The 14,647-nt window shown below is 45.1% G+C and overlaps 1 protein-coding gene across 2 annotated transcripts in view; it reads right to left on the bottom strand.

The window, feature by feature from the left end:
- The window catches only part of CECR2 (CECR2, histone acetyl-lysine reader), a 98,751-nt gene that overhangs the window by 46,427 nt on the left and 37,677 nt on the right, over positions 1-14,647 (bottom strand). For both annotated transcript variants that reach the window (XM_046939260.1, NM_001397650.1), the window contains exon 2: positions 5,303-5,397. In XM_046939260.1, coding sequence (XP_046795216.1) covers positions 5,303-5,397 — 95 coding nt within the window. The remainder of the gene's footprint in view (positions 1-5,302; positions 5,398-14,647) is intronic.

The following is a 14,647-nucleotide window of genomic DNA, read 5'->3' as shown; positions in this document are numbered from 1 at the left end:
CCACCAATCTCCATGATGTATGCAACATAGCACTTGTTAAAAGTCAGACAGTAAATAATGCTGATCTTGTTGATATTCACTTGGCATTCATGAATATGATTCTGAGTTAGTGAGGTGGTTTGTGACTGGGCCATTGAAACAGTTGTTGTAATCGAGGTCACTGGCACAAGTGCAAGCATTGGCTGAAAACTCTTTCCAAAAGGTATTGTGCCCCAGGTCTGATGTGACAGAGCTGAGACTGCCTGCCCCAGATCTTACGGCACCAATTGAGGTATTGGATCCATGCAGACTGTCACGGTACTTCAGCTTAGCTATTTCTGCAGCCTGGATCACCACAGTATCCATGAGTTTGAAAACCTGGCACTGGTTTACCAGCTATCCCAGACAATTTATTCCCTGCACCAAACCAATATGCAGCAGTTTCTGTAAGGATGCAGCTCACAGAGTCATCTGCAAAGGAGCAATTGCAAGATGTAAAGCATTTTACTGAAGGCACTTTTACCAAAGCACCCTTTAAAGACAGAGTCCACATAGAATAAAGAAAAAGGGTGAACAGAAAATGACAAAGCAAAAGAAGTGAAATAGTCAGAGCTATTAAACACAAAAGCAGGCATTCTGCCCGGATGGGAAGAAAAAATTCCAGTGCATAAGGGAGGCAAATACAATAAATAAATAAATAAATGAGATACTTAAGTAAGCAAAGGCCTTCTGTGGTGCCATGAGTCAATTACCTAATTTTCAGCAACCATGATGGACCAGTCTTCCAAGATAAAAGAAGCAAAGTCTCATGGGGCACAACAAGAGCTGTGAGATTTTGTTCCTCTCCCCACTTTCTCGCACCTTTGTCCATGTTGAAAAAATAAGAAGTGACACACGTTATGAGAAGAAGTAATTAAAATGTTCTTTCAAGAGACCATAGCTGCATGTAAAACATTTGCCAATGAGAAGCATGATGAAGTCACTGACATTTTTTATGCCATCGCATTGAAAAGTAGCAAAAATGCAACAACAGAGCTGTTGTTTCACCTCAAGACATGTTGAACAGTGGGAGTTTTCTTCTGGATTATTTTAGTTGAGTGTACACATCCATGTCACACCATCACTTCTGACTTTAAAACAGCTGCAGAAGGCTCCTGCTGTGGCCTTTGCTGTTAGCTGAAGCTCTGATCTTCCTGTCTTGATACAAGTCATCAAGTCACATTTCCTGCTGGAAGTAAAGTGGCAGCCCCTAGGGACTACGCAGCTGCCCAATTTGTATCAGAGAGATTCTGAAGCAAACATGACTGTTTTCAAAAACAGCTTTAAAAATTTGCTATACAAACCCCAAATCCTATTGAGTTCTCTACCTTGCCGCTCCCTGCTTTCCAGGCAGCTGCATTTTGAAACGATTAAAAGAAATACAGACACTTCAAGGTCTGCGCAGAATTGCTAAAGGTTGGAAAAACGTATGGCGAAAGTCACTGACATCAAACCAAATTGTGCCTATAACATAAGACTGGGAAGAGAGATCATAGAAAAAGGCTTCAAGGGCATTAGTTATGCCCTTGGTTAGTATATGTATATGCTATCTATCTATCTATATATTTATCTATCTATCTATCTATATACTATGGTTAGTACTTAGATGGTATGGATGCTACGTGAGCACTATTAAGAGCATTTACAAAACAACAAAAGCTGCAGGTCATGACATAAAACTATTTTGGATCAGAAGGGAGAGAGGAGAGGAAGAGAGAAATTGCTCTGGACAAGCGCTTTGCCTGCCTGCTGCCGAACAAGAACAGCTACTGGGTCATTGCTAAAGAAGCTGGAAAACAGAAATGCAGGCTACCATCTTCTTAGTCCTGTACTTCTACAATGCTTAACCTGTTAAGAGTCAGGTCAACAAAGAGTGCTCCCAACTGCTGTGAATTGGAGACTAACATATGGCATCCCAGTAAATAACCTCGGTAGTGAAATGCAGATACCCTTAAAGGAAGTTCTAAGTTACCAGAGAGTCAAGACTCCTTAACCATCAAGCCAAGTGAAAAACAGTCTCTCTTGGATGTAATTCCTTTCTTCTTTCTTCTTCTTTTTTTTTTTTTTTTTTAAGTCTGTCATAAAGAATATCAAAAACCAAAGAAAAGCTGCAAAGCACACTGCTCTACTTCAAAATCAAGAATCACAGAACCCTATAGAATTATTAATCTTGTTCTCCTCCCCCCCCCCACCCCCCCAATAATAAGCAAATCAAATTAGAGTATGATAAATTGTGTATTAGAAGGACTCTCAGCTAGGTTCCACTTCCAAAATTACTTGAGAGCACATTATAATTAGCAAAGGTATGTGACAGTTTTATACCCCTTTATGATGCATGATTAAAGCCAGGCAACCCGGCTCACCCGTAAGTTCTGCATGCCATCAAAACAGATGTGACAAGGACTGCAATCTACTTCCAGACAGACTGTGAGGAAGCGTAGACAGATAACATTTTGGCCATCAAAGAGGTAAGACTACAAAACTAATTAAACCTCAAAAACCCTCTGAGAAGCAGGTAAACTACATTTTATATGAAGTTTTATTAAGCATCTTGTGCATGAGCCTCAGTGTTCCAGCCCTGAATCGAGGATGAAAGCAAGCTCCTACCTTCCCCTCCTAGGTGCAAAAGGGAGCAATGTCTGCAGCCTAAAGATTAACAGCTCAGAGCTTCAGCATAAGGATGCAGAACACAAATGTCTGTAGAAATTGCTATTGTAATGCCACTGTGATGGTCTGTGAGGCTGCTGATTTTTCCCACCCAACACACACACCTCCTAGCTGTCTGTAACAGAAAAATACGGAGTGCTAGTATATCACATAAAGACAGGTCTAAGCTCATCTTCCACACAAGTTATACTTCCACATTTTTGCCCACTGAGCACTCAAAAGGTCAATTAGAGGCTCAACTCTTTACCGTTAACTAGGGACAAACTGAGTAGATTAGGAAAGCTGTGCACTGGCCGACGCCTACACCTCTTGAGGTCAGAGTAGAAGGAGAACAAAGGTGATTGAAATAAATCTTAAGGAACAATGAAAACTTTAGGCTTTAAAAACACGGGGTTATTTTGAATAAATATTCCATGGCTGGCTGCTTAAGCATAAGCATGAAACAAGCAGTGGGTCAACTTTGTTTAAGTATATCCAAGCCATCGTTTTTCATTTATCTACAGTTTTCTGGCTAAAAATCTGGCTAAAAAGGTTAGACTAACTAGACTAGGATCAAGCCTAAGGTTTAGACTGAATCTTAATGATTCTTTATTCATAGCATCCTTCTGCATATGACACCTTTCCTTCCGTTTCCAGGCAGCCTCCTCCCCTATTGCTTCTTCTGCAATACTTAAGAGCCCTCCTTCCCAGAGGTCCAGCAATGCCAGTTTTCCTGATACTTTCCTCCCACCATTCCCAATGCTCTGCTCCTGCTATGCTCCATTCCCCAGTTCCTCTGGGAAAAATACTTTTCTTGTTATGGCCCTGTCCATTCATTAGCCCCAGTCTACAGGAGGTGCTGTTGAAAGGCTGTGGCTGGCTTCCCCTTCAGGGATCTCATGTTCTCCTTTGCACAATCTTTTGGGGAAGATGTAAGCTCTCCATTTCCTACATTACCTCTTATATGCAGATGGACAGAGCAACAGTTGTGAAGGTACTAGGCTGAACAAAAACATGCTTGGGTTACCACTTCTTTTTTCCGCAGTGGCATTACCTCCTTTTATCTTTTGCAGGTCTGAGTTAAGCAGGCTTATATTTACATGCACACAAACTGGAACCTATACACAATATTGAATCACTACACACTGCTGAGCTGCCAGGTGAGTCATGTTACTGTATGTGAGAGCATATGCACGTGTACATGTGCAAACCTCCCCAAAAGACAAACAGCTTGCCAACAACTCAGTCATGATTCATGCCTGATTTTTTCTTGATTAAAATAACAGAGAAAGGGGAGACAGTTCAACAGTGCAACTGCTAAGTGAACACTCTTAGGTCTTGAGAGTTTAGGAGAACCTCAGAATGCTGATTTCATCCAATTTATCAAAGAAATCTTCCTCTGTTTTACAAAGGTGAGCAGATGAAGGTACGCAAAACACCTGAACTACTACTTTCCAGTGTTTCCAGCATGAACAAATAAGCTTGGCATGTTTATAAGCAGGATTACATTGCTCTGTGACTACTTTGATAAAGGAGGTATACATCACTGTAGTCACTTTACAATCAAGCTTCTCACCACATCAATTTCATTTAGAGACACTAAACACAGTACAGTTCCCTTGTTCAGGTCCTGAAATCCACATGGGCCAATTGTCAACCCAGCAGTGCAAGAAAACATACTTTTGGGGCAAATGTGTACACACATACACACATAATCGATTAAAAATAGTGTACAAGCACCTATGGTTATTCCTATGTATTTGCCTAAGTACCTCTTCTAAGCAACAGCAACTGTTGCCAAGTTGTCTTTGTCTCCCCAGTTATGCTTTCTTGTTAACATGATTCACGGTAGAAGAACAAATAAAGAGCACTGTTATCACTGGGAGCACATTTCATTGTGGGAGCAGTGACCTTTCAGAGAATGATGTCCTACAACAGTCTCATTTCAGAAGGCTACTTTAGGTGGACGCTAACAAAGTGTTCTCTTGATGTTTCAACATCCAGAGACATGTCAAAGCACTTTCCAGCATTCTGCAACTGAACTGCTTCCAATGCTCCTCTTATTTCCAAGAAAATTACAGTTCTCTCTGTAAAGCAGTGGGGTCTTCCATGCAAATAAAATGGCTTGCGGAGCAGCAAGTTTTATTCTAAGCAATGCATATAAAATACTGAAAACATGGAATCACAGAATCGTTAAGGTTGGAAAAGACCGCTAAAATCATCTAGTCCAACCATCAACCGATCACCACCATATCCACTAAACCACATCCCTCAAATGTGTGACGATTTAAACACTTACTGTGGTATCACTAAACTGACCAAATAGAGTTTGAAACACAAGAGCAGACGTTCTCTGTATGTGTTAGCACCACAGCAGAGCATCAAACAGATCTGTATGGGATCTGAATATTTTTTTTCCCCCAAAGAAGTTTGCTTAACAATGGGTCCATAAAATCAATAACCTGCAACTCAGCCCTAGAAGACCTGGAATTCCCTTCCATTTAGTGAAGAATCTAGCCTGATTGCTAGTGACTGCTGATCACTGCTATGTCATCACTCCAAAGCTGTGAAATATCCCTGTGACTCTGTTAATTAGCTCCCATGCAAAGCACTTAAGCCACGGAGCGAGGTTACTCACGTGATGTCTCTGCGCTGATAGCAACCTTGAAGAAGGCAGGCGATCAGGTCGCTGATAAACTCCACATCATCCCTGTGAAGAGCAGCTTCCAGTTCCTAATGAATAAAAAAAAGAGAAAAAAAATCCAGCCATCAAACTAATTCCTCAAAATATACCGTTAGCTTATCAGGACCAAGAATAGTCAAGCAGCCTAAAGTACACGTACAGGAGGAAGGCATGCACTGGGCAAGCCAAACTTCCCTATCATTAAGAACAGTACTACTACCACTTCTTCACTGTAAGAGTTTACGTGAGGACCTGGAAAGGGTTTTACTGAATGACACTCTTCAGCTTTCTTCTGGAAAGAGAAAAATATGGTTCAGCCAGGTTATGATGCTATGGCCTAATAAGAAATCCTTGATTTCTCCTGTGTTCTACTGACGGGTATGAATCGACAGTTTCATTCTTCTTTGTTTTCTACTCACTATGACTTGTGAATTCATTTAAGTATGGCCCAAAAAGCCACTCATAAAGAGGAATTTTAGACGGGTAGGCAGAAAAGGCTGAAAGCTAGCAAGAAAATGCCTCAAAGAAATAATTAAAGTGCCTGTTTTTAATTTATTTCTCTTCACTTTTTTTTCAAGAAGGTAGAAAGAAGGAGCAGAGGGGTGTCCAACCACACCCCAAGCCCTCAATCCTTGACAGAGCAGTGGAAAGTATTACAGCTTATTTCAGCACAGTATAGGTTGCGTAAAGGTGTGATGCATAAACTCACTGATTAAAAAAGATGAAGTTCTGAAATGTAGTTAGTTGGTATTGTCACAGAATCACAGAATCATTATGGTTGGAAATACCTTTAGGAACACCTAGTCCAACCAATCACCTGGTCTCGTAACATGTGCAAAACGTGTGGCGTTCACCAAGAGATTTCAAGCTTTACTTTCAAAACGTCACCGAGTTAGCTACAGTTGTGTTCATTTCCCAGTAAATCACTCACAGTATGAAAAATCCAGTTCCTACTAGAGGGATCATCAGCAGTTAACTTAGCAACAAGATTCGATATGCATAAATAACAGAGCCATAAGAAGCTATTCTTTTTGAGTTTCAGAGTAAATAATGGATTGAATACAAACTCCTACTTGAATGTTACTCAACAGACACAAACTGCTAAGCTAATGGCTACAGAATAAAGGTTAATGACCAGAGAATAAAGGATAAACGCTTTGGCACTTACCCAATAAAGAAGGGAAAATGCTTTTTTATTAGACCCCAGTAATGACAGTAATAAAATTATTGATAATAGATTGCAGATTAAATGCTGCTTATAGGGTTTTTTGTTGTTGTTGTTGTTTTTTCAAACTGGAAATGTATTAATAGTATATTTTCATTACGAACACCACTCTTATTTACCTTTTGCAGAGTACCCAGAGTACTTCATAAGCAGAAGCCTGACACCCGCTCTGTGAAGAACGTATTAAACACATCTATTACGGGAAATCCTGAGGCAGAGAAAGAACAAGGGGCAGCCTAAGCCTAACACAGCATCCCTGCTGTGAGCTAGGAAATGTCCCAAGAATCTCAGTTCTGGCCTCAAGATGACTACTCTGCCTAATGAGAAGTTGATGCAAAAAGTACAGTTACTGCTTGCCATCACTCAGATGGAGTGACGTTATTGCTATATAAACAGCAATCATGCTATGTAAATAATAATCACCAAGTGAATTCTCTTGGTAATCAGCTAGTATTTTGGAGGCGTTGACTAATTTTGTTTGTAAAGGACTTTGGCAGCCTTCTGCCCTCTAACAAAATACACTTGAGAGAAGAACAACTTTAAAAAAAAAGAAAAAAAGGTATGTGATGTGCTAAGACACCTCCAGAACCAGAAACGTTCAGGTAGGTTATCACGGGGACCTTGTGAAAAATGATATGTGAGGAGTCAGAAGAAAGGGGAAAACAGTAAGCCTCCAATTGAGGATATCCCTCCCCCTTTCCCTCACCCATGGTACACTTGTGCACTAAAGCCGTCAGTCACCAGCCTGCCTTTGCTGGGATGTGACAGCCTTTTGTACGAAGGGATATTTAAATTGCTTCCCGTGAGCCCTTTCAGCCTGCTGTTTGACTAGCACTCATTAAACAGCGGCCACAATCCCCTCAGATAGTCCTGTATTGCCAACGATTGTTCTCCAGGCCCAGCAGTGACCTTTACATTTTGGGAGCCTGCAGGTCGCTCGGGGAGATAAGGGACATTCCTGAGGTGCAGGGTGAGGATGGGCACACAGGGCGGAGCAGCCTCCCCTGCCTCCCCTTGGCCACCTCTGCAGCGGTTTATTTGTCAGGGGTGGCCATTCATCCTGGAGAAAGATAAGGACATACTGTCCTGCAAAGCCTTGGAGAAAGATATTGATACTGTCCTATCAAGCTCTGGTCTGCTTCTCTTGGGTTGCTGCTTGCGATAGGGCAGGAGCAGCGAGATGTACTTTCTCAGTGAAAGGTCAGAGAATCATAAAAGCACAGAGTGGCTTGGGCTGGAAGGGACTTTAAAGTCCACCCAGTTCCAACCTCCTGTCATGGGCAGGGCTGCCACCCAGCAGCTCAGACTGCCCAGGGCCTCATGCAACCTGGCCCTGAACACTCCAGGGATGGGGCACCCACAGCTTCTCTGGGCAGCCTGTGCCAGGGCCTCACAGCCTCCCAAATAAGGAATTTGTTCCTAACATCTAACCTAAATCTCCCCACTTTTAGTCCTATCACTACTAGGCCATGTAAAATGTTGTTCTCCCTCATGTTTGTAAGCTCCCTTCATGTACTCAAAGGCCACAGTGAGGTCTCCCTGGAGCTTTCTGAGCCCCATTCAACTCAGCACTACTATTTTTTACCTAGGTGCAATTCTCTGTCTTTCTACCCCAGAACATCTGAATGCAGGACTTTCCCCATGTACACAGAGTGCTGTGGGAACGCCAGGGAGCATGACATGTCGATCTCAACATTTCTGGACCACAAAGTTGGGATCCTCTTGGGTTTGCACCTACTGCTCCAGCCTAGATTGTGGAAGAGGAGGAATTAACATTGTTTTCCCAGCCCTCCCCTCCAACAGCAGCCTGCAAAGTCCACAGAACAGAGGTGGGCGAAGCAGGGTAAGGGACTCCCAGGAGAAAGAGGCCGCCAATCCTCGGTCCTCAGGGCAGGGCCTGCCCCTGGGCGCCCATCCCTGTGCTCCAGACGGGCCCTGGGCTTCCTCCCTGCCACCATCCCTCCCCCCTGCGCCTGCAACCCTTTTGTTTTTCCCCTTTCTCTTTGAGCACTGAGCTGTGAGCGCAGAAATCTGAACCTTGCCAAAACGCTTTGGGGACAGAACAGAAAGGAAACAGAAGAGGCAGCAAATCAGCAGAGGAAGGGGGGGGACACATCTCCTCCTCCTCCCGTAGCTGGAGAGAGCAAGAGACAGGAGAAAAGCAGGATTCTCCCCCTCTCCAGCTGGCGTCACACCTCATTAGGGAAAAGCCTGTTTAACGTCTTTCCCTCCCCCAGCCCCGACTAAATCCCCTCTGAGTCATGCAGTGGCTGTTGGGAAAAAGCGGCCGCAGGAGCAAGGGTGACCACCTTGCCCGCGAGGAGCGCTGGCCCGCAGCGGGGTGAGCCGGGCCAGGCGAGAGGCCATGAACCCGTTCCTCTGCTCCCTGGGAAAGGAGCGGGCAGGGGTGGGCTCTGGCTCCTGGCATGCTGGGAGGTGGCCTCAGTAGGCCCCTGGCCTCTGCTTCAGAAGACGGCTCTGGTTTTAGAAGATGGGCTCCAAAACCGTGGGGAGGCCCGACGTGTGTCGCAGCACGGAGGTGTAGGACCACGCAGGCTTCAGCTCTGCACTGGAGCTGAATCATTCGTGGCTGAATTTGATGGGACATAACCAGTTTAAGCTTGGCTAAGCCTTGTCCAAGTTAGTCACCAGTTTAAAAACTCAATCCCTTCAGCTCTATTTCTAGACTGCTGCTGTTATCAGCTTTCTACTGCAATGCTCCCAAGTGACTCAACAGGCTTTTGCTGAGGGGTTTAGGAGATCACCGAAAGCCACTCGTGGGCCGTGCTGAGCCAGCCCTAACTCATGCATAGAAACTGCAACACTACCGCTAAATGGAGCCAGGACTTTTTCTTCACCTCACTGGTACCGAGCAAAAGTGCAGCATCCTGCTTCCAGTGCAAAGCACATCCAGCCCATCCAACCAAAGCAACAATAAGAGGTCAGCACAGCAAAAACCAAGACGCAGTCCCAGGGAACAAGCCTGTTGGGTCTGTCAACACGTTTGGCCCCTAAGATGTACTCAGCTCCCTTCAGATATCATCTTCCCCAGCAGCCAGAGCACTCAGCCCATTGTCATGCGCTCCCTACGATTGCTGCCACTGTATGGAAGTAAAGGTTCAAAACATGAACCCTACTGAGGCTGCCAGCTTGAGGTGGCAAACAGAATGCTGCACTCTGCCCCAGTAGCTCACGCAGTGGTGGGTTTAGATGGCTGCAAGTAAAGCCGTAGAAAGCAGCTATGATTCCTGGTCCTGATGGAGTCTCCCAGCCACATTATCTTAATTTCAGTGGCTGGCCGGAGGCACCAACCGTTATCCAAATATTTGAGAGGAGATTACACTCCCAGCCTGACACACCGCATATCTTGCAACTCCCCAGTCCCAACAGACAGCTTGGCAACACAATAGGGCTGGTATTTCTGCAGTGTTGGGACCATCACTGCCACAGCCTCATGTTCTCTTCCCAGCTGCCCCAGTCCTGGGTGCAGTGGTGTGGCCTGCATTCCTGGCTCTCTGTGTAGTGTGCCAGGACTTTATAGTTCCCTATGTGAAAAGGGCCCCTGGCTTCTCCAGTCTGTATTTGCACCATGGGGAGAACTGGCAGCTCTCCTCCAAGCAACATCATCATCCTTACCTTGTCTCCTGGGGACCACAAGCTGAGCTGGCATTCTATGGTAGCTCCAGGAGTACAAGGTGAAGGAGTTCAGCGACACTCACTGCTGCACAGCATCTAAGAAGTCATGGTGAAAAGCACACACCTGATGGAGGAGAAAATCTGCCCACTTAGAAAGAGACTGTCATCTGGGGAGGAGGAAAAAACCATAGCAGCAAAGGGCTTCCCTTTTCTTCTTTCTTCAGTTTAGTCCTTAACATCTGCCAGTGCCTTCTGAGACCTCTAGTCCTTCCCTCAGCTTTCTGTAAGAAGTCTTTGAAGGCTATTTCAAGCCTGTTGTAAATAGGGACATAATGTTATGCCAGGGCTAAGCAGAGGTGTGAGATGACAGCTTTATACTAGGGAGATGGTTATAAACAGAAACCCAGGGAGAATTTATTGTATTGCCTCCATGTTACAACTCCTTGCAAAGACCAAATCCCATGGTGCTAGCAGTGCAGACAGCAAAAGTCTTCCTCTCTCCTAGCAGCTCCTTTTGGCTATGAATGGGACTGCACAAACGCTGAATTCCTTTCACTCTGGCCCATGTAGGTTTCAAAATAAAAACCCTCTGCAGTGCCAATGAACACTGTTTGTCATGGTACAGCTTTCTATGCTTGGCTTAATAAACAAACCCTGCTTTTTTGTCCTTCTTTAGACTCTATCAGAATGCTTAAAAACCAGGACCAGCACCAGGCTGCTGGTGAACCGAGACCACTGTGCTGTCGCCTAATCTGCAGCCAGAACAGCGGTGTCTTCTTGTACTCCATCCACGTTAACCTGCTCCTTCTGATCTCCCCTTGGGGACAGGGACCCTCCCCTGTTTACACAGCACGCTGCAGCTTGCTCTGCAACTGGGATTTTTCACCGCTGTGCAATACAAACAAATGCGAGCAGCTCACACTGGGTAGCTAAACTGCATTGAAAAGAGATTTCAGAATGATCAGTCCTTCTCCCTCATGACCCATGGCAGCCTACTGGTGATAATAACACTTTCCTCTCCTTCTAGATCATCTTGCCTGCAGGGTAACCGATTTGGGACAAGAACAACATTTGTTACACATTTTATGCATTGTCAGCACTTAGATGTAAAACTGCTGCTCGCTCAGTTTCTTCTCCTACAAAGTACCCTTTCAGATGGACAGGGAACATCTGAAGTTCTGATGTAACAAGCGATTCATTTCTGTTTAATAGTTAGACATTAGTATTTTATGCCTTCAGAGTAGCTTTCATGCCAGAGCATCAAAGCATTATTAAAACATTTAATAAAGCTTTACAGCACCTGTGAAGGAAGGGGAGGCACACACCCACATACAGAGCAATTTTACAGATGGAGAAAGTATCACAAAGCCCAGTATCCTTACCAAGGGCATACTTCACACTGTGGCAAGGCTAAGAGAGAACCCATAAGGCTTGACACTTGATGCCACTGCCATCATCTTTCTTTCTGAGCAGTTTTATTAGCAGACAAAGCATTTGGAGATTGAGCTATTTCCCTCCAAAGGATCATTTCTCCCTTTCAAAATAATCCCCTTTTCCTTCAGAGCAGATAATCTACACCATTTGCCATAAGCCAGTTATGCAGGCTGAGGGGCAGGCATCACACTGGGCACTGAGCTGGCTTTACATGGTAGAGAGACAGAAACTTCAGCTGAACCAATGGTCGCCAGCCTATGCATTGCTGACCTCTTGCAAACCCCATGGAAGACTTCCAAGAAGCCCATGGAAGACAGTTAAGGAAAGCAAGCTCAGCACTGGTTTGCTTAGATTTCTAATCAGGGGTCCGTGCCTTTCATGGAAACAGTACTGGGATCAAAAAAAAAAAAAAAAAAAAAAAAAAAAAAAAAAAAAAAACCCAAAACAAAAAAAAAACCCACCAAAACAAATGAAAACACTCCCATAAAATGGATGACCACTATTGCCCAAGCCACAAGCTCAACTCCTCTAGCTGAAAATCACCTCCAAAGACAACAGGATGAGAAGAAACAAAGTCCACCTGAACTGCATCCTGTTTGCCTCTCCATAAGAAAGATACCATTTATTACTGCCTAGGAAGAATCTCTCCTGGTAGCTGTGCAGGTATGATTCAGACTGCTAACTTACTAGTAGACTTTACTGTTTTAGGCTTAGAAGTCCCCCAGTAGGGTGTTTTAGACACCTTCAACCCTTCTCTCTCCATAAATGCTGGGTTTGATGTTCCCATTTACTAAGTACCACCAGGAACAAAGAAAGACAAACCATTTTAGCAACTGTTTGACACTACGCCTTGGCTGAGAGCAATCACGTGGGCAGGCACAGCATCAGCACAGCTACCTGCTCTGTTTCTGGAAACAACATCACTGGGCTCATGAGACACCTCCCCAGATGATTCTGCTGCACGATAAATAAGGAACAGCTGATCCTGCGATGTCACCGCCTCCGAGGGTAAGAGGCTTCCTGGGCACCTAGTGGGAGTTCTGCTAAGCTTTTAAGCCCATTGGCAACGTAGTGAACAGTCTGTAGTTCCAAAGCCAAGAGGCTCGAAGTAATAATCCGATTTCAAAGCTCCTCCTCCACTCCAGCCAAAGGCAGCAAGGGAGGATGAGATCAGACTGTAGATGCTCTTCATTTTAGGTCTGGCCATTGCGCTCATCTGCTCAGCATGAGCACCGGGAAGAGAAAGGATGAATGCCAAAATCTGGAATGGATCGCTTGGCGAAAGTTTCTGCAAAGATCTCAAGACTTACTGGGAAAATAACTTTTCCAAGGGAATTTTCAACACTCTTGATACCTCCACAGTGACATACCTACGGCCAACCTCCACTTTTCTAGCCCACACATCATCCACAGCTCCTCGGGAATTTCCTCTCTGCCACCACGCACTGCTGATGCAGCATGGCATCCAAGCTATGCAGCTGTTTCGTACTCGAGCCATCAAAGCTTTCCTGTACCAGGGAGGATAGGAGCTCTGGCTTTTCACATGGCTCCCCCCCCACCCACCGGGGTGCTACGAGCTGCCCCTAGATAAGCACCTTGTGAAAAAACTCTCTTCTCCTGTGCTGAAACAAACAAAAAGCACAGATCCTCCTCTAAGAATTCAGGTGATTCCCTGACATCCCTTTTGCCCCCCTAATGAAAACAACAGCCTGGCTTTTGAATGAGGAAAAGGTCTCTGCTCAACCTTGCCTGAAAAAGCGGGATGAAACGGTGAAATGCATTAAGATAAAAAAGGCCGTAAAGCCTTGCTTTTCTCTTTCATCTGATCTCCCCAGCCAGCCATTCTTCTGACTCCCCTTCAGCTGCTGAGTGCAGTCCGCAGAGTACCCAGTGCAAACAAACCCTGGCTTGTGGCTCAGCGGGGAGATTGGCCTTAAAGTGCTATCGGCACGAAAAATTCTTCCTCCTCGCTTTGGGTCAAACAAAAGAACAGCTGGAGAGAGCCTGTAGCTATGCACAGGTACTTCATGGATTTCTACCACCGCACAGAACAGAAAGATGAATTTTGTGGTGGTGCTACACTGAAACCCAAGTTCCAGCCTTTTGCTGTTAATTTAGCAAAGAGAAACTTGCAGAGACACGGTTTCCCTACTGATATCCATCCAGATGATGCGGTCAGTCAGCCATGCAGACGCACAAACTGCCTGTTTGCAAGAGGCTCAGGTCTAAGAATAGGTTTTAAAAACGCACGTGTATTCTATTGCTTATCAGCTTGTGGAAATATAACTAATAGCCCTCTTTTGCACTGTTAAGATACCTGTCTTAGCAGTACTCTGGATAGTCAAAAGCATCCCCTTGCTTGCCTGAGGGAATCCGTCACTTTGTTCCAAGCTTGCACAGTCCAGACGAGCTTCAATACAAAAATTAATGGCTTTAAGCAAGATTTAAGTTATTGCAAGAAATAGATGCTACTGTCTGAGTGTGAGCTGCATACCCGAGGGGACAGGCTTGTCACCAGAAGTGGTGTCCCAAGTCTGTTGAATATTGCAACGTGAGACACAGCTCCTCACACAACTCTGCCATCTTTTTAACTCGTGTCTCTGCAGGATTTAAGTATCACCACATACACGAGGAGTTACCTCTTTCAGTCCCCAAACTCTACCTCCATCCCAGTCCAACATCTGTATTCCATCAGGTATTTGGAAAAGCACCCCTGTGCTTTTAAAGCCCTGACTGAGCTCCAGGCATCCCTCCCCCAGCAACTGCTCCCCAGCCCACATCCAGCACGCGCTCCCAGCCACCCGCTCGGCTCCAACAGAAATCCCACAGCGTTCCTGCTCAGCGCACAGACCTGCCCTGCTCCACTGAGCCCTCATGTTCCAGAGGATGCTGGTGGAAAACCCAACGGGGACCCAGAAGCGTTGCCTAGTGACTGGGGTGGCTGCTGGGAGCAGCTGAGACAAGAGCCAGGGACCCACGGGAATTCACATCCCACTTGCTGCAGC

The sequence above is a fragment of the Gallus gallus genome, chromosome 1 (genome assembly GCF_016699485.2).
Source record: "Gallus gallus isolate bGalGal1 chromosome 1, bGalGal1.mat.broiler.GRCg7b, whole genome shotgun sequence".
Taxonomy (NCBI): Eukaryota; Metazoa; Chordata; class Aves; order Galliformes; family Phasianidae; genus Gallus; species Gallus gallus.
The sequence above is the reverse complement of the archived record's forward strand: the minus strand, read 5'-3'. Positions and strand labels throughout refer to the sequence as shown.